This window comes from Bubalus kerabau, chromosome 14 (assembly GCF_029407905.1).
Source record: "Bubalus kerabau isolate K-KA32 ecotype Philippines breed swamp buffalo chromosome 14, PCC_UOA_SB_1v2, whole genome shotgun sequence".
Lineage (NCBI taxonomy): Eukaryota > Metazoa > Chordata > Mammalia > Artiodactyla > Bovidae > Bubalus > Bubalus kerabau.
The window spans coordinates 2,962,560-2,986,220 of NC_073637.1; the positions used below are offsets into that span (position 1 = coordinate 2,962,560).

At 56.5% G+C, this 23,661-nt stretch overlaps 2 protein-coding genes across 4 annotated transcripts; one reads left to right on the top strand and one right to left on the bottom strand.

Annotated features, from left to right (window-relative positions):
- Positions 1–10,460: 10,460 nt before the first annotated feature.
- GRINA (glutamate ionotropic receptor NMDA type subunit associated protein 1) lies at positions 10,461–13,737 on the bottom strand. The gene is made up of 7 exons (XM_055546809.1): positions 13,587–13,737; positions 12,210–12,597; positions 12,017–12,129; positions 11,749–11,949; positions 11,504–11,632; positions 11,262–11,405; positions 10,461–11,170 (listed from the first exon to the last, which is right to left on the bottom strand). Exons 2-7 carry the CDS (start codon positions 12,571–12,573, stop codon positions 11,021–11,023), a joined length of 1,101 nt encoding a protein of 366 aa, XP_055402784.1. The 5' UTR covers positions 12,574–12,597; positions 13,587–13,737; the 3' UTR covers positions 10,461–11,020.
- A 2,815-nt stretch (positions 13,738–16,552) lies between these two features.
- PARP10 (poly(ADP-ribose) polymerase family member 10) lies at positions 16,553–23,576 on the top strand. 3 transcript variants are annotated; one of them, XM_055545571.1, is made up of 10 exons: positions 16,553–16,896; positions 16,973–17,227; positions 17,299–17,535; positions 17,611–18,194; positions 18,314–18,535; positions 18,654–18,750; positions 18,939–19,580; positions 19,663–19,796; positions 22,618–22,789; positions 22,883–23,576. In XM_055545571.1, the coding sequence occupies exons 1-10, from the start codon at positions 16,719–16,721 to the stop codon at positions 23,227–23,229; spliced, it is 2,868 nt and encodes a 955-aa protein (XP_055401546.1). In that variant the 5' UTR covers positions 16,553–16,718; the 3' UTR covers positions 23,230–23,576. The 3 variants fall into 3 exon arrangements, with proteins under 3 accessions (XP_055401546.1, XP_055401545.1, XP_055401547.1); XM_055545570.1 differs by having other exon boundaries at positions 17,299–18,194; XM_055545572.1 differs by lacking the exon at positions 17,299–17,535.
- The last annotated feature ends 85 nt before the right edge of the window (positions 23,577–23,661 follow it).

Genomic DNA, 23,661 nt, shown 5'->3' on the forward strand with positions numbered 1-23,661 from the left:
CTGCAAGGAGATCCAACCAGTCCATTCTGAAGGAGATCAGCCCTGGGATTTCCTTGGAAGGAATGATGCTAAAGCTGAAACTCCAGTACTTTGGCCACCTCATGTGAAGAGTTGACTCATTGGCAAAGACTCTGATGCTGGGAGGGATTGGGGGCAAGAGGAGAAGGGAACGACAGAGGATGAGATGGCTGGATGGCATCACCAACTCAATGGATGTGAGTCTGAGTGAACTCTGGGAGTTGGTGATGGACAGGGAGGCCTGGCGTGCTGCGATTCATGGGGTCACAAAGAGTCAGACACGACTCAGCGACTGATCTGATCTGATCTGATCTGATGGCTGAGTAGTATTCTGTTATATAACTATCACAATGAGTGCATTCCTTTACCTGTCCCTGGACATTTTAGTCAATTTTTTTTGGTTATTATGAATAAAGCTTCTATGGACACTTGTATAGTATATAAATCTTTGGATAAAAATATAGGAATAGAACTGCTAGATCATACAATTCAGTTCAGTTCAGTCGCTCAGTCATGTCTAACTTTTCAACCCCCATAGACTGCAGCACGCCGGGCTTCCCTGTCCATCACCAACTCCCAGAGTTTACTCAAACTCATGTCCGTCGAGTCCGTGATGCCATCCAACCGTTTCATCCTCTGTCGTCCCCTTCTGCTCCTGCCTTCAATCTTTCCCAGCATCAAGGGCCTTTTCAAATGAGTCAGTTCTTCACATCAGGTGGCCAAAGTATTGGAGTTTTAGCTTCAGCATCAGTCAGTCCTTCCAATGAATATTCAGGACTGATTTCCTTTAGGATAGACTGGTTGGATCTCCTTGCAGTCCAAGGGACTCTCAAGAGTCTTCTCCAACACCACAGTTCAAAACCATCAATTCTTCGGCACTCAGTTTTCTTTATAGTCCAACTCTCAAATCCACCAGGGTTCCCTGGTGGCTCAGAAGTTAAAGTGTCTGCCTGCAATGCAGAGACCTGGGTTCAATCCCTGGGTTGGGAAGATCCCTTGGAGAAGGAAATGGCAACCCACTCCAGTATTCTTGCCTAGAGAATCCCATGGACGGAGGAAACTGGTAGGCTACAGTCCACAGGGTCGCAAAGAGTTGGACACGACTGAGTGACTTCACTTCATTTCACTTCTTCACTGAAAAAACTATAGCTTTGACTAGACGGACCTTTGTCAGCAAAGTAATGTCTCTGCTTTTTAATATTCTGTCTAGCTTTGTCATGGCTTTTCTTCCAAGGGACGAGCATCTTTTAATTTCATGGCTACAGTCACCATCTGCAATGGTTTTGGAGCCCAAGAAAATAATGTCTGTCACTGTTTCCCCATCTATTTGCCATGAAGTAATGGGGCCAGATGCCATGATCTTTGTTTTTTGAATGTTAAGCTTTAAGTCAGCTTTTTCACTTCCTCTTTCACTTTCATCACGATGCAAAAAGGACTAAAAATTATATTATTTGCAGCCAAAGATGGAGAAGCTCTATATAGTCAGCAAAAACAAGACTGGGAGCTGACTGTGGCTCAGATCACGAACTGCTTATTGGCAAATTCAGACTTAAATTGAAGAAACTAGGGAAAACCAATATATATATATATATATATATATATATAATATAATCTTTAGTTCTTCTTTGCTTTCTGCCACAAGGGTGGTGTCATCTGCATATCTGAGGTTACTGATATTTCTCCCAGCAATCTTGATTCCAGCTTGTGCTTTATCCAGCCCAGCATTTCACATGATGTACTCTGCATATTTATTTGCATTGATCACTGAGGAAGGCTTTCTTATCTCTCCTTGCTATTCTTTGGAACTCTGCATTCAGATAGGTATATCTTTCCTTTTCTCCTTTGTCTTTTGCTTCTCTTCTTTTCTCAGCAATTTGTAAGGCCTCCTCAGACAACCATTTTGCCTTTTTGCATTTCTTTTTCTTGGGGATGGTCTTGATCACTGCCTCCTGTACAATGTCACGAACCTCTGTCCATAATTCTTCAGGCACTCTATCAGATCTAATCCATTGAATCTACTTCTCACTTCCACTGTAAGGGATTTGATTTAGTTCATATCTGAATGGTCTAGTGGTTTTCCCTACTTTCTTCAATTTAAGTCTGAATTTGCCAATAAGCAGTTTGTGATCTGAGCCACAGTCAGCTCCCAGTCTTGTTTTTGCTGACTGTATAGAGCTTCTCCATCTTTGGCTGCAAATAATATAATTAATCTGATCTCAATATTGACCGTCTGGTGATGTCCAAGTATAGAGTCTTCTCTTGTGTTGTTGGAAGAAGGTGTTTACTATGACCAATGTGTTCTCTTGACAATCTCTGTTAGCCTTTGCCTGCTTTATTTCGTACTCCAAGGCCAAACTTGCCTGTTATTCCAGGTATCTCTTGAATTCCTACTTTTGCATTCCAGTCCCCTATGATGAAAAGAACATCATTTTTTTGGTGTTAGTCCTAGAAGGTCTTGTAGATCATCAAAGAACCATCCAACTTCAGTTTCTTCGGCATTTACTGGTTAAAGCATAGACTTGGATTACCGTGATACTGAATGGTTTGCCTTGGAAACGAACAGAGATCATTCTGTCATTTTTGAGATTGCACCCAAGGACTGCATTTTGGACTCTTTTGTTGACTATGAGGGCTACTCCATCTCTTCTAAGGGGTTCTTGCTCACAGTAGTAGATATAATGGTCATCTGAATTAAATTCTCCCATTCCAGTCCATTTTAGTTCATTGATCCCCAAAATGTCAATGTTCACTCTTGCCATCTCCTGTTTGACCACTTCCAATCTACCTCGATTCGTGGACCTAACATTCCAGGTTCCTATGCAATATTGTTCTTTATAGCATCGGACTTTACTTCCATCACCAGTCACATCCACATCTGGGCGTTGTCTTTGCTTTGGCTCCATCTATTTATTCCTTCTGGAGTTATTTCTCCACTCCTCTCCAGTAGCATATTGGGCACCTACCGACCTGGGGAGTTCATCTTTCTGTGTCATATCTTTTTGCCTTTTCATACTGTTCATGGAGTTCTCAAGGCAAGAATACTGACGTGGTTTGCCATTTCCTTCTTCAGAGAACCATATCTTGTCAGAACTCTCCACCATGACCCATCCGTCTTGGGCGGCCCTACACGGCATGGCTCATAGTTTCATTGAGTTAGACAAGGCTGTGGTCCATGTGATCAGTTTGGTTAGTTTTCTGTGATTGTGGTTTTCATTCTGTAAATATCTGTTATAAACTGCCAGATTGTTTTCCAAAGTGGTTATACTATTTTACTTTTCCATCAAAAGTAAATGAGAATTCCAGTTGCTCTGCATCTTTGGCAGTATGCTAATGTAAATCTTTTAATTTTAGCTGTTCTACTGAATGTAGAGTGGTATTTCATTGTGGTTTTAAATTGCATGTCCTTGATGGCTAATGATTTTGAAAACAATTCATGTGCTTACTGGCCATTTGCATATCTTCTTTTTTATATGTAGTTTTTAAACTTGATATATTGTATTTTCATTTTTATTCAGTTAAGGAAATTTTCTGTCTTTTTTTGGCTTAGAGGCTTGCGGGATCTTAGTTCCCTGATAAAGGATCAAACCTGCACCCCCTGCAGTGGAAGCACAGAGTCAACCACTGGACTGCCGGTGAAATTCCTATGTATCTTCTTTTATGAGCTTCCTAAAATTTTTTGTCTATCTAAAAAAAATTAGGTTGAGTGTCTTCTAATTATGACATTCCCTGGTGGCTCAGAGGTAAAGAAACTGCCTGCCAATGCAGGAGACTGGGTCAGGAAGATCCCCTGGAGCAGGAAATGGCAGCCCACTCCAGTATTCTTGCCTGGAGAATCCCACGGACAGGGGAGCCTCGTGCACTACAGCCCACGGGGCTGCAAAAGAGTCAGACAGGACTTAGCCACTGAACAACAACAACACTTGTACGTCTGGATACAACTGTAACCCTTTGCAAATACATGTATTCCAAATATTTTCTGCAAGCTGTGGCTTGTTATTTTATTTCCTTTTCAAGAGCAAAAGCTTTTAAGTTTATCAAAAAATTTTTTAAATGGTCTGTGCTTTTTGTGTCCTATTTAGGAAATCTGTCTACATTTTATCTAGAAGTTTTTTATAATTGTAGCTTTCATATTTAGGTCCATGGTCCATTTCAAGTTAATTTTTGTATCTGTTGTAAGGTAAGGGTGGAGGTTCTTTCTCTTTAATATCGATATCTAATTGTTCTATTACCATTTGTTTAAAGAAATGTGTGTAGTATATTTCTGGATTTTCTATTCTGTCCACTGATCTATGTGTCTCCCTTGCTACTGCTAAGTCGCTTCAGTCATGTCCGACTCTGTGCAACCCCATGGACTGCAGCCCACCAGGCTCCCCTGTCCCTGGGATTCTCCAGGCAAGAACACCGGAGTGGGTTGCCATTTCCTTCTCCAATGCATGAAAGTGGAAAATGAAAGTGAAGTCGCTCAGTCGTGTCCGACTCTTAGTGACCCCATGGACTGCAGCCTACCAGGCTCCTCCGCCCGTGGGATTTTCCAGGCAACAGTACTGGAGTGGGGTGCCATTGCCTTCTCCCATTAGGACACTATTATACTGTCTCAATCATTACAGCTTTACATAACATTTTGAAATCAGGTCCTCCAACCTTGTTCCTTTTCAAAATTGTGTCGGCTTTTTGAAGTCTTTCATGTTTCCATATATACTTAAGGTGTTTGTCAATGTCTACAATAAAGCCTGATAGGATTTTTAAGGTGTTTGTCAATGTCTACAATAAAGCCTGATAGGATTTTCATTGGAATTGTGTTGATTTTCTAGGTCAACCTGGAAAGAACTGATATCACTATTGAGTCTGATGCATGAACCTGGTACATCTCTCTATTTATCTTTCAAAATCTCAGAAATGTTTTGTAGTTTTCCGTAGACTTGCATTGCACGTATTTTGTTGTTTATCACTGTGAAGAAACGTAGCAGACCTGAGACTGCCACCCTCAGAAAGGTCTGCTTGGCCTTGGTCATCTGGGAATTTTATTTCGGAGAGTTCCCATAATTCTCCGAACTGATAAACTGATAAGAATGGCTTGCTGTGCCCAACTCTTGGTTAACAATGTGGCTTATGCTGAGCTTGTGATTTCCTTCTGAGAGTCTGGAATTTGGGTTGCTGCTGGGTAGAGGCCGTGTGTGTGACCAGCCCCCTATGAGAAGCTTCGGCACTGGGTTTCTAATATGCTTCCTTCATAGATAACATTGCACACGTATTGTCCCAACTCATTGCTCAGAGAATTAAGTTCATGCTGTGTGACTCCACAGGGAGAGACTCCTAAAAGCTCACACTGGGTTTCCTTCACATTTTTCCCCAAGTCTTTTTTCTGTGCAGATTTTGCTTCATATCTTTTCTGTGTAATAAATCATTGCCATGAGCAGGAGTATAGCTGAATCCTGAGTTCTAATGAATCAACAAACCTGAGAGTGATCTTAGGGAGCCTCTGCCATAATCTCTTTGCATTCTACGGTTTTGTGATGTACATATAGTTTTAATTTTTTATGTTTGTGGCTATGCATAGTTTATGATTTTTTATTGTTGACCTGTATCCATGACCTTGTCAAATTCTTTTGTTAGTTCTAGTAGGTTTTCGGTAGATTTCTTAGAATTTTCTATGTACATGATCATGTTGCTATGGATAAACACACCTTTTTTCCTTGTCCTGTTGTGCTGATTGGGGCCTCCAGTATAATAGTTTGCTATTGTTTTTGAGGAAACCTTTAGATGTCTTTATTGCTTGGGTGGCAGGGCCCGGGTATGGGCAGTCAGCTTCCTCTTCCCCATCACAGGTGTCCTGTGGGCGGTACTGTGCTTCCAGGCGCAGAGGGTGGCTGCATGGTTGCAGACCGTGGTCTGCGTGCTGGATTCCTGCTTCACAACCACCTCAACGACTTTGCCGCTGTCCGTCCTATGGAGAATCCACCTGTTGTAGCGGACGGTGTCTCAGGGCCGCAGATGACTGGGTTCCGAGCCAGGCGTCTGCTGGTTCCTCTTCATCAGGAGGCTGCAGCAGTTCTGTGAGGCCGTCCATGCTAATGCAGGGACCTGGCGGCAGAAAAGGTGCCCGAGTCTAAGAGTCCCTTTTTCATAAGGACACCAGTCGTGTTGGATTAGGGGCCACCTTACTCCAGCACAACTGTATGGTTTTTTTTTTTTTCCAAATAGAAGTATAGTTGATTTACAATGCTGTGTTAGTTTAAGGTGTACACCAGAGTGATTCAGTTATATATGTATAATGCACATGCATGCTCAGTTGCTTCAGTCATGTCCGGCTCTGTAGCCAGACTGTAGCCCACTGGGCTCCTCTGTCCATGGGATTCTCTAGGCAAGAATACTGGAGTGGATTGTCATACCCTCCTCCAGGGGATCTTCCTAACCCAGGGATCAAACCCGCGTCTCTATGTCTCCTGCATTGGCAGGTGGGTTCTTTACCACTAGGGGCCACGTGGAAAGCCCCTCAGCTCGCTGGGGTCAAACCCTGTTTCTGGATTGTTCACATCCTTGATTCCTGGTTCACCTTAAGGAGAGGCAGATGGCTCCTCAGCAATCACCGTGGGGGTGGCGGCATCTGCTGGGCCGCAGGCATCGTGTTCCCTTTTGGGAGCCCTCACTCACATTTGGAGGCCCGAAATAGCTGATGGCTGACATTTCTTGCCCACCGATATGGCAGGAAATCTTTCATTTCACAAGGCCTTCTTTAGCAGCATAGATGGGAGATGAGATGTTCAGCTGTGTGTGTGTGTGTGTGTGTGTGTGGTGGGCGTTGTTTGAATCTGGGGAGTTCTTCAAGGTCCCCAGTTCCTGACAAGCCCGAGACAAAGCAGAACTCAGGAACACAGAACGTTTTGGCGGCAGATGGGCCAAGCCGTGCTGCTGCCTGGGGCGCAGCGTCTGGGCCCAGTGGGGAAGGGCTGCCTGGGGAGCCGCAGCGCCTGCCATCAGTGCCTCCCCTCCCAGCGCCCCTCGCCCGCCAGGCCAGGCCCTCACTGTGGGCCTTGCTGATTTTCCTGCCTTTACTCAAACCACTTCCAGGCTCTTCACTGAAAGCTCCCAGTGGTTCATCCCTGTATGCAGAAGAGTTCGAACTCGAGCTCTGCGTCCACAGCTGACACACCGACCTCGACCCTCCACTATGCTGTTACCTCCTCGCTCTTCCACCTGCTCCCCCAGATAGGCCTCCGCAAGTTTCCTGGGCTTTCAGTTCTGCTGCCTGCTCTCCTCAAGTGCTTCCCACTGATGCTGATGCTGACCAGAGTCCAGAGTCTGCAGCCCTCCTGCCCGGTCCTGGGGCAGTTGGTGCATGGGCAGCTCATGCCACATAGAGTTCCCCACTCCTTCCACGGTCTACGCCGATGGCACACCCACTCTGGACTAGACGCTGGCCTGAGTGCCAGGATGCGCAGGTCGCGTGCCTGTCCTGAAGGCTCCTCCAGCTCCAGAGGCTGAGGGCAGCACTGGTTAGCAGGGCAGGCGGCACAGGGCGCCTGCAGGCTGCTGAGCGTGTGGGGTCCTGTGCTGCCCACATGGTGCTTTTCGAAAGCAGGTGCAGTGATGATGCTGAGACTCTGTGTCCTATAATCTTCTTTAAAAAATACAGATTGATTTGGCTGTGCCGGGTCTTAGCTGTGGCGCAGGGACCTTTGGTTGCGGTGTGGGAACCCTTAGTTGCTGGATGTGGGATCCAGTTCCCTGACTGCCGATGGAACCGCCAGCACTGGGAGCATGGAGTCTTCACCTCTGGAGCACCAGGGAAGTCCCATGCGTCATTTAATCTGAAAGCACGAATGGACTTACTGATCAGTCATGTAAATAAACATTTTGATTGAAGAATAAAGTAGTCCTCCTCAAGGCTCCAGAGGAAGCCCACTGACACCCTGTCCCTGGGTGTCTTACACAGAAGACAAGCTTACTGTGTATTTGTTGGGGGGCCCAGGAGGGGGGCCCAGGAGGGGGCCCAGGAAGGACTTGTTTGGGTGAACGGGGTGGGGCAGTTGTCCTGAGACTGTGTATCTCAACAGCAAGTTTTTGGAAGGAGGACAGACCAGGGGCCAGCTAAAGCTGCCCACTTTGAAGAGCCAGCAGCTGCTCAGATGAGGCAGGACAGGATGCACACAGTAGGTCTTCTTTATGGCATGGACGATGCCCGCATCTGGCCTATGTTCGGATGTGACGACAGAGAAGTCTTCTGTCTTGACCCGATCCGGCAGAGGGGCCTGGTCTGACCTGGTCTCATGTGAAGCTGCATGTTCTACACTGGAGACCACCACGGCTGTATCTGAGTGCGCCAGGCCAGCTCCGGGAGCTGGGGGCTGCCTCATATCACCTGAACAGTCTCCCTGGCTGACCTCACCCCTCCTGTGGCTTCTTCACACCCACCCACCCGGTTAGACACAAGCTGCCCCCTATCTCCTTCCCCGTGGCAGCAGACACAGCAGACAGCAGGCCACACTCCATTGGCAGAAATGCCCTGCCCACCTTGACTGGGCCCCTGTGACCCCTTTGTGCCATTGCTAGCCGCCTTGAGCCCTGCTCCCTTCTGCCATCTTGTCTGCTTCCTCCCTGTGCCTATTGGAACCCAGCCCCTCTTCTGGACACTCTCTCCCTGGACTCATCTTCCTGAGTCCACGCTCAGCAGTGACTCCTGCCAGTCCCTTTCCCTGGCAGGGCAAGCTCAAGGCCTCATCCATGTGCACCCCTGACCTCCCCTCCCACAGCGGCCCAGCTTCCAGACCTTGGCCCAGCCCACAGCTCTGGCCCCTGATGGTCCCCGGGAGCCTCCGCCAAGGATTGGTCTAGCCAAGGTTTTGTCCTTGCATTCCCTGAGCAGACACTGGCCCTGCACACTTGGCTTGGGATTCATTCCTTAGCTGCCCCTCCTGTCTCTGCTGGGGTTTGAAGGCCAGGAACGCTCCCCAGAGCAGGTGTCTGTACGCTTGGCTCCCGCAGGCAGGGAATCCTGGATGAGGAGCCGCACCTGCTCCAGGAGAGGTAGGGGAGGGGAGCGGCGACACCTGCCCCGCACGCACGTGAACAAAGCCGAGTGTCTGAGGGTAGCAGTGGAGCAAAACCGCTGTGCGGGGTGAGCTAGACTCTGGGAAGGCAGTGTGCAGCCCGCCCAGGGAAGTAGGGCCTGCCTGTGGCTCAGGCCGAGCAAGGTCCATGTCGGGTCAAGGGGCATGGGGACAGCAGAAGGCCAGCTCGAGCAGCCTTCAGGGAACGTGGGCTTCGTGCCGCCAGCTGCCATCAGGCACGTGGTGTGGCATGTGTGTCGGAAGCACACCTGGCGGCAGGCAGAGGCCTGGTGGGGGTGAGCTGTCAGCCGAGCACAGGAGGCCTCGGTGAGGGGGCCCGGGCGGGGAGTGGGTGGGGCAGGATGGACAAGGGCGGAGGGGACACACGTCTCTGGCCTGGGGGGGCCATTGGACGCTGACAGGGCTCACGTGGGAGCGGCAGGGGCGGCATAGGCCATGATGAGGTGCCTGTGGGCGTGGGGGTGCTGGCTTAGAGCAGGCGTCCCTTCAGAGATGCTGGGGTACTGGCACCGGTTAATGGACCAGGTTAATGGGGTGGCGGGTAGGAGCTGGGGAAGCCCTGGGGGAGGGGTCTCAAGCCAAGTGGACAGCAGGTCCCATGAGCGAAGGCGGGTTGTGAGTGTCCACTGGGCTGGGGGCTCAGGAGGGTTCAGGGCTGCGGAAGGACCCCTCTGTGAGGAGGGCGGGGATAAGGGAACCTGGCTGACGGCGGGTGCACAAGTCAGAGCCGGAGCGGCAGGGGTAGGCTCTGGAGCGGGGACAGAGAGAGCCACAGGAGGCTACGCAGGACCAGCTGGGGCTGAGGCCACAGAGGGGCGGGGTCTGGAGAGACTGCTGGAAGGCGCCAGAGGCAGGCCAGGGGGCCTCAGGGTCTCCATTCCGCTTCACCCTGGGGGCCCTGGTCTGCAGGTATCTGGGGAGGGGCGTGCAGTGCCACCTGTCAGGTGCTCGCTGATGGGTTCCTGGGGGCCTGTCAGAGCCAGAGGAGCAGGACAGTCCTGCTGGGGGGGGTCAGTGACCCGTGCCACTGCCCCTCAGGCCCGGGGCGGGGGATGGTGAGGTCTCACAGGACCCTCCGTCACGCCAGGCAGGTCCCAGGCATGGGTGGCAGACAGCATGTGATCTGGGAGCCCCGGGTCCAGTCCATCAGCCAGGCCTCCTGGCACAGCGCTCAGGACGTAGCTCGGAAGGCTGCGAGGAGGTGGAGGTATGGAGAAGCTGCTGCCCTCACCCTCCGCCAGAGCTATGCCCGGCCAGCAATGCCTGTCCGGCTCCTGCCTGTCCAGGTCCTGCTCACTGCCTCACTCTGCTGACGCCCAGACCCCTCCCTGCCTCGGGGAGGAAGTGGCAGTGATGAGAGTGAGGAAGGGAACACAGAGCGCAGAGGGTCCCATTTATTGGTATTTTACAGACAGCAGAATGAGAGGAAGGCACCCTCCTGACCTGGACTGTTCCCTCCTCTCTGCCCTCAAGGGCTCAGCGCAGGGACGAGACCCTCACCCCGCAGGTCCCCCAGAGGGCAGCACTCCAGTGGCGGGGTGGGGGAGGCTGTACGCCGAGCCAGGGAGCAGGGACAGGAGGGGAGACGTGCACCCTCACCTCGTGGCTCCATCGCTCGCCCCTGAGGCCTGGTGTTGTCCCCAGGCCCTGGAGTGGGCTGGCAGACAGGGCTCATGCAACACTGGGTGGGCGGGAGGGGGCATGGAAACCTGGCCCCGCTGCCCTGTGGCGGGGTGGGACGGCGGAAAGGGGCCATGCTGGCCGCGGCGGGTCCAGGACAGAAGTGTCTGCGGTGTACACACGGGAGGGTCGCGGGGCTCCCTGTCCCAGGCAGCGCACGGGAACGAGAGAGGGGAGCTGAGAGGAGCTGCCACACCAGGGCAGGGACCAGGCTGGGCATGCCACCTGCGGGGCCCCACATGAGCGGGCTCAGGCTACTCCTTGGCGCGGCCAATGATGGTGAGAATGTACAGGAAGATGTTGATGATGTCGGTGTAGAGGTTCAGCGCAGCAAACACATACTCCTCTGGGCTCAGGGACAGCTGCTTGTTCCCCAGCAGCAGCTGAGTGTCCACTGCCAGGAACTGGGGGTGACAGAGTGGCGGTGTCGAGGGACAAGCCCCCCGCCCAGCACCCCGCCTAGCCCCACGCCTGGGCCATGGCCCCGTCACTCACGCAGGTGAACAGCAGAGCACCCAGTGAGGCGTACACGATCTCCAGGACACGGCTCCGGATGAAGATGCAGAGGATGGCAAACAGGATGAGCACCACCACGCTCACCAGGAGCACGCCCACGCAGGACGTGAAGTCGTAGCGGGTCTGCGGGCACAGATGCGCGCAGGGGGCACTGGCGGCTGCCGCCCCAGGGCGCCTCTGGGCCCCGGGGGTCGGCAGCCCTGCCCCGGGGGGCCCCTCACCTGCATGGAGAAGATGACCACTGTGAAGCAGACGGTCGTGGTGATGCCTACGGCCATGATGACCGCCTCGGTGTTGTAGAAGCTGGCGATCATGCCCACCATGTAGGACAAGCTGACAGTCAGGATCGACTGTGGGGAGATGGCGTGTCAGCACCCAGAGCCGTGGCCCCTCCCACCCCGCCCCACCCCCTCTGTTGCTCCAAAGCCTGAGACATGGGGTGCTGAGGGAGGGCCCTGGGAGTTACCAGCGCAACAAGGTTCCAGGGGTGCTTCCGCCTGAAGTCACCACAGCAGCTGAGGACAATGAGGGAGACGAAGAAGATGGCATAGGAGACGTAGTAGGTCCAGACGTTCTCCCGGACAAAGCCCTTCACCTCCCCGACGAATGTGAACACAGCCACGGTGGACAGGGTCACGGACAGCTGCAGGGTCAGCACCAGGAACACCTGGGGAGGGAGGTGGCTCAGAGCCCCGCCAGCACAGCTGCCCACACCCCCAGCCCCCGAGGCCTACCTTGCGGATGAAGGCCTGGCGGATGCTCTTGTCGTCCCAGTTGGTGGCAGGGAAGTCCTGGTTGTCATAGTAGGATGGGGGCCCCTCCTCGTGATAGTTCCCATGATGAGGCGCTGAGGAGCAGGACGGGCAGTCAGCGCCCCTCACTCATGTGGGAGCCCCTGCCCTCGCCCTGCCCTGCCCCGATACTCACAGCCAGGGTCCTGTGCTGGGAAGGCCTGTGGCTGTCCGTAGGGGTTGGGGGGAAAGGGGCTCTGCGGATATGGCCCCTGAGGGTATCCCCCTGGGGGGTAGGGGCCCTGGGGGTATCCCCCTGGGGGGTAGGGGCCCTGGGGGTAGCCCCCAGGGGGGTAGGGGCCCTGCGGGTACCCACCTTGGGGGTAGGGGCTGGGGCCCTGGGGATACCCTGGCTGGCCATAGGGGGATGGCTGGAACGGGGCCTGTGGGTAAGTGGCCCCTGGGTAGGGTGCCATGGAGGGCTGGGGCCCTCCCGGATATCCAGGGTTGGGGGGAGGATAGCTGTCCCCAGACACCAAGAAACTCTTTTCATGGGACATGGCCTCAGCTTCTGTGGTCTCCCCCTAGAGGACAGAGAGAGAACAGTTAGCCTGCCGTGACAGAAGCCAGCCAGGCACCCCACCTGCTGCCGGGAACCAGGATGGAAGGAGGGGGATTATGACCTCTGCCCCAGGGCAGCGGGGAGTCCCAAGCTGGGGGCCAGGAGAGGCGGGTGGGGGCCGGGTGGCTGCGCTGGCGGCTTCAGTAGGGGCCGCCACAGGCCGACCTCAGAGGGGAGGGGAGGGACAAGGGGGTGACTTTGTCAGTCTCGGGATTCTGGGAGTTCCGCGGTTTCTCAAGCACCTCGATGGGCCCTGTCACGGCTGCTGGCGTCTCCGGGTCAGAGCTCATCCTGGGTGTCGGCCGGGGGCGCGGTCTGGGAAGTGTGGGGGTGTGCCCGGACCCTCCCCTTCACATCCCGCCCCTTAAGCAGCTTTGAGGGGCCAGGGCAGGCGGCTATTTCTATCCCAGGAAATCCGCACGCCATCTGTGACCAACCAGAGCCCTGAGCCCCTCTCCCAGAGCAGGGCCCGACCGTCCCTCGTTCCCGGGTAGGGGCAGCAGGCCTGAATCGGCTGCCGGGCTGCCTGCCGGCGGGGTACGCCAAGAACAGCGGGTTGCGGGGGTGTGTGGGGGATGGAAGAGACCAGAGGGCGCGCAGGGGTACAAAGCGGACGTGGGGGCGAGGCGGGCGGCGGCGGCGGCCAGGGACCCCGCACCGAGGGCGGGGTGGGCCCTCTGGCCCGTTTGGGGGGCGCTCGAGCGGCGGTCCTACTGTCGCCGCAGCGCGCCGCCCCCGCCCGCCTGCCCGCGCGGGGTTCTCCGGCTCCCCGCCCCCGCCGCCGCCGCCACCGCCGCACCCCCCTCCCCGGCCCCTGCGGGCCACGCGGCGGCCGGACCGGCAGATTGACCCACCGCGACGCCTTTCGGCTGCGCAGGGCTCCCGCGGGGGTGGCAGCGGCCGGCCGGCTGAACCGGTAGACACGCGGCTGTGCTAGGGCCGGGGACTCACCAGTCGCGGGGCGCCTCAGGAAGTTGCGCCCACTGTCCGCTGTGCGGCCGCTGGGTCGGCCACCGCTTCGTCCGCCCTCGCACCCGCAACCGCACCCGCTACGCTCTCGGATCTGCTGGGCCTGCGCCTGCGGCTCAGGAGACGCAGCGAGGCCGTGTGACGGGGCGGGGCCTGGGGCGGGGCCGAGGGCGGGGGCCGAGGGCGGGGCCGAGGGCGGGGCGGGCCCGGGGGCGGGGCGGGGCCGTGGACGGGTCTCTGCGGGAGGGCGGCGCCTCTCCGGAAAGGATCCTGCCCCATTCCGCCGCCTTGCTGGCGTCTGTCTCGCGCTCCATCCACCGAGAGTTGGGCTTGGGCTCTGAGAGCTGTAGGCCTGGAGGCTGATACCTGGCCTCTCCAATTTGGGTCAGAGAATCGAGAAATTTATTCCTAAATTTGAGATTTGCTGAGTCTTGACTAGCACTCTCCGTCCCTCCTTGACCTTGAAACCCCACTCTCCATTTCATCCAAGTCTATCCCAGATCAAGAGACCTGATTGTATAATTGCTCAGTCCTCTCCAATAAGCTAGTCTAGGTCCCTACTGGCCCATTTATGCTCACTTCACAAACTCACAAACAGTAAGGGTGGCGTTCTTAGCCCTGTTTCTCTGCTGAGGGACTGAGGCTTAGAGATGCCCCAGGACTGGAGGTCAATTTAACTTCCCTGGGCTTCAGTGGTCTTGAGAAGAAGCGCTGCCTGCCCCAGTCAGGAACATCCCCTGGGGCGCTGTCTCCTGGAGTCCCTGCAGGAGTGCCTCTGCCCCTGGGGCCTAGGAGTCCTACTGTACTTTCTGGACTCCTGGATGGTGGCCTCTCCCAGGCCTGGCAGTGGTTGGGAAAGGCTCTGTCCTGTGCAGGGGGTGTGTTGGTTCCGTGTTGAAAAACTAACCCCAACGTGGGGAAGCCCTGATCTGTGCCTTTGCACATGTCCTTGGCATAAATACCCCATCGTGGCTTATTTTGACTGACCACCAGCTTACAAACTGACTCACAAAGATTCCCCCAAATTGAACAATGTTGTCGTCATGATGTGAGTTGTTCCGGCACACTGCTGCCTGGGGTAGATCCTCCACAATAGGGATAGGTATAATAAGTAAATTATACATTGTGTTAGAAGGCAATGAGTTCCAGTCCAGTTCAGTCACTCAGTCGTGACTGACTCTTTGCAACCCCATGAACCGCAGCACGCCAGGCCTCCCTGTCCATCACCAACTCCCAGAGTTTACCCAAACTCATGTCCATTGAGTCGGCGATGCCATCCAACCATCTCATCCTCTGTCGTCCCCTTCTCCTCCTGCCCTCAATCTTACCCAGCATCAGGGTCTTTTCAAATGAGTCAGCTCTTTGCATCAGGTGGCCAAAGTATTGGAGTTTCAGCTTCAACATCAGTCCTTCCAATGAACACCCAGGACTGATCTGCTTTAGGATGGACTGGTTGGATCTCCTTGCAGACCAAGGGACTCTCAAGAGTCTTCTCCAACACCACAGTTCAAAAGCATCAATTATTCTGTGCTCAGCTTTCTTTATAGTCCAACTCTCACATCCATATATGACTACTGGAAAAACCATAGCCTTGACTAGATGGACCTTTGTGGACAATGAGTTCCATGAGAAGACAAAGCATAGAGCAGGCAGAGGTGACTTCAGGTTTTGTACAACTAGAAGCTAATACAATTTGAGGGCCCTTTTTTAAAGAAAAAAACCTAAAAATGACAAATGTGAAGTTGAGGTCAGGGCTTTAGGAGGGTTCTTGAAGACTTTTAAGTTCAAGTTAAACCTGCCACCAAGAACCTAGTAAGGTGATTTGTGGGGAGGGATGGCCAGGCGGCTCTATGGGAAAGGCTGGTCTAGAAGAGGGAAGGGGCAGTACAAAGGCGTCAGGGAGGGAGGGTCTGCTGCACTGGATGACGGAGCATGGGGGATACAAGGGCATTCAGCCAGCAGGGACTGGGGCCCGGTCAGTCCAGGCTGGCAGGTCTTCCAAAGGACTTTGGCTTCACCATGGTCCAATCTCATGTTGGTGCGACTTATAACGCGCACCCTGCCCTCTGTTGTGGATGGATGGTGCGATAGGACAGGAGTGGCAGAGAGAGATCTGTTCAGAAGTCAGAGACGTGATCTAGACGAGAGATGAGAGAGGCTCGGACCAGGGTGGGGGCAGCTCAGGGTACAGGCTGGACAGGCCCTCAATACCTTGCAGAAGTAGCAGAGGTTGAAGGAAGTTTTTGTGGCTGAGGGCTAAGTGGGAGGTGGGGGTGGAGAGCACCGTGGGCACAACTCTTCCAGAGGCTGGAAGCTAATGAGTACGGGCACCAGGGAAGGGGCGACTGGATGGCAAGAGGGAGTGTGGGTTCTAAAGGTGCAGCTGGGCAAGAGGCGTGGCAGTGCCATGGGCCAGCAGTGATGGGGACATACCCCTCCAGGGTCAGGAGCTGAACTGCTTGCCCTCGCCAGGTGGGAGGCCGGCCACCTTTGAGTTGTTGAAGGGTGAGTGCAGGTGCAGGCGCCAAGGTTGCTGGGGAGAGTTAAAAGCCAGCCTCAGCCAGACCCAAAGTCTCTGCAGTGGGGGCAGGGAACACAGAGGCTTGAGGTCTTTGAGTTGGGGGCAATGACTCAAGAACCCCGGCGGATTTACCAGGGAGGGTGATTGGCCGTCTTGAGGTTCACAGGGAAGGGCCAGTGGGAGTGGAGGACCTCCAGGGGCCACTCCCCCCATCCTACAGCCACTGGTCTGGGGTGGGACAGAGAACAGACGGGACCGGTGAGCGGAGGGCCTGGTGGGCGGGGCGGGGGCGGGGCTGGAACATCCTGCAGGAGGAGCCTGAGGAGGGAAGCACCTGAAAGGCCCAGCACTGGGCGCTCCTCCCTTCCTGCAACAGTTTCACTTTTGTTTTCCTGTTTCAGGGTGTGGGGAGGGAGTCCTGGCTGAAGGCCCGGGCTGGGGCGGCTCAGGCTGGGGTCAGGAAGTGTAAGTGGGGGGATGTAGGTCGCCTGCATAGTGAAGGGGGCGTCAGGGAACGCTACCAAGGGACCCGGACTGCGTGAGGCGGACTAGTGGGGCTGCTGCCTACCCCCTCTTCTGGCCCCAGGGTGGCGATGGGGGAGGCGGAGGCGGAGGTGGGAGCTGCAGTGGAGCTCAGTGGTCTGCCCTCCAGCATCCCAGACGAGCTGCTCACGCTCTACTTCGAGAACCGCCGAAGCTCCGGGGGTGGGCCTGTGGCGAGTTGGCAGAGACTCGGCCACGGGGGCATCCTCACCTTTGAGGAGCCTGCAGGTAAGGGACCAACGGAAAGGGGCAGCCTGGGCTCCGCTGGCCGCCGGCCCTGACCACACACTCCCCTCGCCCGCAGATGCCGCGAGGGTCCTGGCCTGGCCGGAGCACACTCTGCAGGGGGCCCGGCTGAGCCTGCGGCCAGCCCCACCACGCGCCTCTGCGCGCCTGCTGCTCCAAGGATTGCCTCCTGGCACCACACCCCAGCTCCTGGAGCAGTATGTCCAAGCTCTGCTTTGTGCCGCCGGGCACCCGGAGCAGCCTTGCCACGCCCTGGCCAGTCCCCGACCAGATCGCGCCCTGGTGCAACTGCCCAAGCCCCTTTCTGAGGCAGGTAAGAGGCGGGACTGGGGCGGCCTGCATGTTAGGGGAGGCGCCCTGTGCTGACTTGGATCCTCCCCACAGAGGCTGGTGTCCTGGAGGAGCACTCCCGGGCCCTGGGCCTGGAGGGGGCTGAGGTCTCCCTGGCTTGGGTGCCCCAGGCCTGGGCAGTGCGTGTGGTAGGAGGCGACCCCCCTGCAGACCTGCTGCTGCTGGAGCTGTACCTGGAGAATGAGCGCCGCAGTGGCGGGGGGCCCCTGGAGGGCATGCGCAGCCTTCCAGGGCACCTGGGCACCGTCGTCTCCTTCCAGCACTGGCGGGGTGAGTGGGGCAGGACAGGGCGGTTCCCCACCATGGCTTGGAGCCCTGATGACCTGTTCTTTCCCTTCTTCCAAGTGGCCGAGCGGGTGCTGCAGCGGGACCACCGGCTGCAGGGCTCAGAGCTGAAACTTGTCCCTCACTACGATGTCCTGGAGCCTGAGAAGCTCACTGAGGACACAGGTGGAGGAAGCTGCCCGGGCGACCGGGGGCCTGGGGCCCCCAGGCACATTCTCCAGGAGGCAGGAGGACCAGCAAGGGAACAGCATTATGCTGGGGATGTCACACTGGGCTCTGAGGAGGCGCCAGGGCAGTCAGGAGCCTCTCTGAGCACAGGCCCTCAATGGGACAGCTCGTCGCTGGCACCGGCTGGGCCAGTCAGCTCAGGGCCCTGGGGGTCTTCAGAAGAGGAGGGACTGGGGAGCCCGAGGACTGTGGGGTCTCCGGACCCAGTGGAGATCGCCGTGCGCTCTTCAGAGCAGGTGGCGTCAGTGAGCCAGGGGCCCGCGGGGTCACCGGGGCAGCAGGGCCTGGTGGAGATGGTGCTGGCAATGGAGCCGGGAGCAATGCGCTTCATTCAGCTCTATCATGAGGATCTTCTCACCGGCCTGGAAGATGTGGCCCTCTTCCCACTCGAGGGCTCAGATACGACTGGATTCCGGGTGAGCAGCCCCTGAGGAGTCCTCACCTTTGATCCTCCTCTGCTACTGGGGGCTCCGGGTGCCTTTCCTGTGCCCTAAACTTGCCAACTGCCCCCCACCCCCACCCCATGGTCCTGCAGCTCTGCGGAGCCCTGGCCCCATGCCAGGCAGCGAAGGAGTTTCTGCAAAGTCTGCTGGGCAGCGTTAGCTGTCACATGCTGAGCCTGAAGCACCCAGGCAGTGCCAGGTTCCTGCTGAGCCCAGAGGGGCAGCACCTTCTCCGGGAGCTGGAGGCACAGTTCCAGTGCGTCTTCAGGACAGAGCATCTGGCTGGGGCCGTCCTGGACATGGACCTGGAAGAGGTGGACACGGAACCTGCCCCGCCCTCCCCTTGTTACCCCTGCCCGGCGCTGCCTCCACCCTTGCTCAGACGCCTTGGGGGGCAGGTGTCCTGGGAGCCCTGACACTCTCTCCCAACAGGTGGGCCCCACTGAGGCCCTGCAGGCCCTCCCTGGCCTCTCCTCCACCCCGTGGCCTCCAGACGATCCGGACGGTGACCAGGAGAACTCAGGCCTGGGTAGGTATCCCTGGGGCCCCAGGACATCCCGCAGCCGTTTCTTGACTTCAGGCTCTGTGCTGCTCTGCACTGCGCCCATCGGCTGAGCGGATACCCTCCAACCCCTGTCTCCATCTTCCTCCCGGCCCCTGACTGCCCCGTCCTAGCTGGGCTTGACCTTTGACCGGGTGCCTCTCCCTGCCCCCCAGAGGAGGTCCGAGAGCTGCTGGCCACTCTGGAGGGCCTGGATGGGGAAGACTGGCTGCCACTGGAGCTAGGGGAGGAGGAGCCTGAGGGGCAGCCAGAGGAGGAGGTGACAACCCTCAGGTCTGGGGAGGGGCCCTTGGCCCCCAGCACGAGAGAGCCTGAGTGGCTGCAGGAGGAAGCTGAGCTACAGCTGGCGCTCTACCGGTCCCTGCAGCCGCGGGGCCAGGCAGCCGAGCAGGAGGAGGCCGCGCTGCAGCAGGCCCTGGCCCTCTCCCTGCTGGAGCCGCCCCCCCTGAGTGGGGAGCAGGAGCTCCTCTGGGGCCAGGGCCCGGGTGGCCGGGCCCAGCTGGAGGTGCACGCCTCCTTCGAGCGGGATATGGACGAGCTGGACCGGGCCTTGGAGGCCGCCTTGGAGGTGCACCTCAGGGAGGAGCTGGTGGGGGCCCCGGGCTGTGTGCTGCCCGCGGAGCTGTGCGCCCGCCTAGAGCGGTGCCATGGTGTGAGTGTTGCCCTGCACGGTGGCCACATCGTCCTCCGCGGCTTTGGGGTCCAGCCTACCCACGCGGCCCGTCACCTGGCAGCGCTGCTGGCTGGCCCCCGGGATCAGAGCTCGGCCTTTCCCTTGGCGGCTTCCTGCTCCACACGTGAGTCCGCAGCCTGGGAGTGGGTGGGGAGGGCGACCAGCGCCCTGAGCATGGCCTACAGCCTTTCTCCTTCCTGCCTCAGTGCCACAGCAGAGGCTGAAGGAGCCCCTGGGCAGGCTGGAGCGTCTCGCTGAGAGCAGCAGTGAGTTCCAGGCGGTGGTGCAGGCCTTCTGTGACACGCTGGACACGGCCCACGGCAGGATCCACGTAGTGCGGGTGAGGCCACTTTGTCTTGCCGCCTCTGGCCTCTGGGCTCCTGGCACATTTTGCTTTGCAGAGCCCATGGCCAGGGAGACAGAAAGCTGTGGAGGTTGGGGGTCCCAGCCCGGGGCCCCATTCTGCCAGTGACAGGTGCCTGCTGCCGCCTCCTTGAGTAGAGCGTGGGGTGCTGGCGCCATCTGGTGGCTTCTCTGAGGATTGCTCCTTCTGCAGACTGCACTTCTGGGGGCTCCCCTGCCAGCCATGGGGGTGGCTCCAGCAAGAAGAGGGCTGGTTGGAGCCGCCTCCTGCATTCACTTGTAAAAAGTGGCAGCTCTGAGCATGGTCTCGTTGCAGAAAAGGCTGGGAACTACTGGTGGGGGAGCCAGAAGGAAGGAAAAGGAGGCTGAGAAGGAGAGGCTCGCAAGGCAATGGGGTGGACGATGGAGGCAGTGGCGTCCCGAGGGCCGGTGGGGCCAGAAGAAAGGGCTGAGGAGGAGGCTGAGCCAGGCTAGTTGGCTGGCACGCGAGTGTGAAAGCAGTGCCCAGAGACAGGATAACTGAGCATGAGCTGGGCTGCACACTCACGGCCGAGGGGCAGGAATCTGGGGCCAGACAAGAGCTGGGAAGCCAGGCAACCCCTTGACTCTTGAGGCACTGAGCTGTGGGTGGGTGGGCCTGGGGTGGGGTAGCAGCATCAGCAGCCTGGATCTGGTCAGAAATGCAGAACCCCAGGCCTTCCCCAGCCCTGGCCCAGTCAGCCAGCAGCAGCACCACCGCTCTCCTGGTTCTACTGCTGTAACTCCACGAGTAGGACTCTGCTTCCATTTCTGGACTTAGCAGCCATCACTCCTGCTCTTTGCAGAGGACAGACCTCCTGCACTCGGGCCCCAGGCTCCTCTTGAGGTTCGGCTGGTTGCCTGTGCAACTTCTTCCAGCAGGACCTCTATGACTGACGTCCGCTTGAGTCTTTTCTCCACTTAATTTTAGAGACTATCTCTTGCCTCCTTCCAGAGATGTGGAGAATGAGCTTCCCTTCCCCTGTCATTTCTTCCCTCTGCCATCTCACATTTGGTCAGTGACATTATTTTTATGTTGGCAAGGTTGACAAACCAACATCATTGACCGACTGTCATGAAGCTGCATGCCTGGGCCATGAGTTCAGTTCAGTTGCTCAGTCGTGTCCAACTCTGTGACCCCATGGACTGCAGCACGCCAGGCTTCCCAGTCCATCACCAACTCCCGGAGCTTGCTTAAACTCATGTTTGGGCCTTAGGTTGATCAATATATTATGATAATGAAAAAATATTTACCACTGGACCAGAGAGGGCAAAGGGGAAGGAAAAACCTAGTTGTTAAAACCATGTTGCCTGAAAGAGAATATTCTAGGAGTCAAGGGCAAATGGCCATTAATTTCATTTACTCTCTTCGTTTTTCTTTGTGGTGCTTGGCTACTGAGTTTCTCCTGTTGACTCCGTCGCCCTCTTGCATAGATTCCTTTTCTGTTTAGTAGAAGTATCTCCTTGAGTGAGTAGTAAACATCTTGGACTTTTAAATTTATTTTGCCTTTTGCAACTACAACTTGATATTTTTTCAAACAAAGCATGCTGTGTATTTATTAAAACATTTCTATGGACTTAGGCACAGCTGATTCTTCTGTGCCTTGATCTGTCCTTATTTTGTTTGCACCATAAATAGTGTGGCTGGGTATAGCGATCAGGATGAAAATATGTTTTCCTTCAGATCTTTGGAAGACTTAACTCTTTTTCTTTCCTCCTCAAAATTTTTTTGTTCTTGGAAAGGTAAGGAAAAAAAAAACAACAAAACCCTTCTGTGGCCTCTTAGCATCCAGTATTAGTGGTGAGAAGCCCAGTATGAGAATGTGAGATTTTTTCCACTTTTGTATATCAACTTTGGTGTGTGTGTGTGTGTGTGTGTGTGTGTGTGTGTGTGTGTACTCTTGTAGAGTTTCCTTTCACTTTGAAGGCTGATATTTTCCCAGCAGGTAGGGGCCATGGGTGTGCCTTTCCCATCATCCTTGGCATTTCTTTCCATCTGAAGATGCCGCCTTCAGCTCAGAGAAACTGTCTTCCATCAAGCCCTTCTTTGCTCCCGTCGCATCTGGCGTATTCTCGTGGAAGTCCTCCTACTGAGATCTTAGACCTCCCGGCCCCTCTCCCACATCAGTCCTCTCACAGTTCCCAACTCTTTCTTCAGCTCTGCACTCTGAGTCACTTCCTGATCTCTATCTTCATCTTATTATTTAGCCTACCCACTGGATGCAGTTCAGCAATTCCATCCTTAATGTAAGAACACTCTAATTTTCAGCCTGTTTCTTTTTCACAGTAGGTAGTCTTGTTTCATGGATACAATATTCTTTTGCATCCGTCTGAAGTGACTAGAATTTCTTAAGACACTTTTTGGGTCCCTGAGTTGGTTCCTCCTGGTTGACTACCAGGTTGGTCACCAGGTCTCCCATCACTGGGAAGTCCGGGGTATCTCCTGGTGTTGGGGGTGAAGTTCTGCCCGCAGTGCAGGCACCGGGCTCAGCTTCTCTCTGTAGAGGTGTGGCTGTGGGTGCTGGGTTTTGGTTAGTGGATGGGTTGTCCACCTGCAGGCCCCCCGGAAGCCCTGCAGTGCCACTTGGGGCCCTGTGGAGGAGGCGAAGGTCAACCTCATGTGGGCTACTGAGTAGAGCATGGCAGGAGCTGTGAAGTCTCCCCAGTCTCTGAACTCCTCCAAGAGGGCTCCTTGGAGCTCAGCCCTGCTGGGTGGCCCAGAGGCACAAGTAGCCTGGCTCTGATCCCACCCCCATCCCCACCCCGACCCCCTGCCTCAGGTGGAGCGCGTGCTACACCCGCTGCTGCAGCAGCAGTACGAGCTGCACCGGGAGCGCCTGGAGCAGTGCTGTGAGCGGCCGGCCGAGCAGGTCCTGTACCACGGCACAGCGATGCCCACCGTCCCCGACATCTGCGCGCACGGCTTCAACCGCAGCTTCTGCGGCCGCAATGGTGAGACCTGGGTCCCTGCGGGGGCGTGGGCTCTGCTCCCTAGAAGCTCCCTTACCGCCCCGCCTCCCGGACCCCGTGCATTGCCCCCCGCAGGTGCGCTCTACGGACAGGGCGTGTACTTCGCCAAGCGCGCCTCCCTGTCGGTGCTGGACCGCTACTCGCCCCCCGATGCCGAGGGCCACAAGGCAGTGTTCGTGGCGCGGGTGCTGACCGGTGACTACGGGCAGGGCCAGCGCGGGCTGCGGGCACCCCCTCCGCGGCCCGCCGGGCACGCGCTCCTGCGTTATGACAGCGCGGTGGACTGCCTCCACCGGCCCAGCATCTTCGTCATCTTCCACGACACCCAGGCGCTACCCACCCACCTCATCACTTGCAAGCACAAGTCCCGGTCTCTCCCCGAAGACGCCCCTGCGCTCCTCAGCACCTCCCCAGCCACCTGACCCTAGAGGCCCCCCTCAGCCCGGCCTCCCGCTCCCTATTGCCGTGCACAGCCCTACCGCCCCGCCTCCTGTCGTGGTGCTGTGTCCCCCCTTGGGCAGGGTTCCCCCCACCCCGGCTTGGGCCGGGCCGACCACCAGGGGTCAGCAGAGCCCGGGAGGAGGGTGGCCGGGCCAGACCTCGCCCGAGCGCGACTGTGTCGTTTAAATAAACGTGCCTGTGGAGCTCCGGGTCCGACCTCTGTTTTGAGGGTGGCTAGGGGCGGGGCCAAGGCAGAGCCGCCGCGACTGGGTGGCGGAGGCCGACCCGGCGCGCCCCCGAGCGACCCCGCGTCGCCCTAGTGTCACGCACGCTCCCCTAACGTCTCCTTGGCGACGGGCCGCCCTCTGCGCGAGGGGAGTGAGCCGTGCCCGGCGGCGGAGGTGGGGGGGCGC

What these genes read in the sequence shown, in the direction of transcription:
- GRINA (XM_055546809.1), bottom strand. Translation starts at nt 12,573, where the DNA reads ATGTCCCATGAAAAGAGTTTCTTGGTGTCTGGGGACAGCTATCCTCCC. An exon ending in CCTGGAACCTTGTTGCGCTG is followed by an intron (nt 11,633 to 11,748) that starts GTAACTCCCAGG and finishes ATCTCCCCACAG; the next exon opens with TCGATCCTGACTGTCAGCTT. An exon ending in TGGTCATCTTCTCCATGCAG is followed by an intron (nt 11,406 to 11,503) that starts GTGAGGGGCCCC and finishes CTGTGCCCGCAG; the next exon opens with ACCCGCTACGACTTCACGTC.
- PARP10 (XM_055545570.1), top strand. Translation starts at nt 16,719, where the DNA reads ATGGGGGAGGCGGAGGCGGAGGTGGGAGCTGCAGTGGAGCTCAGTGGT. An exon ending in GCAGGATCCACGTAGTGCGG is followed by an intron (nt 19,797 to 22,617) that starts GTGAGGCCACTT and finishes CCCCTGCCTCAG; the next exon opens with GTGGAGCGCGTGCTACACCC. An exon ending in CAGCTTCTGCGGCCGCAATG is followed by an intron (nt 22,790 to 22,882) that starts GTGAGACCTGGG and finishes TGCCCCCCGCAG; the next exon opens with GTGCGCTCTACGGACAGGGC.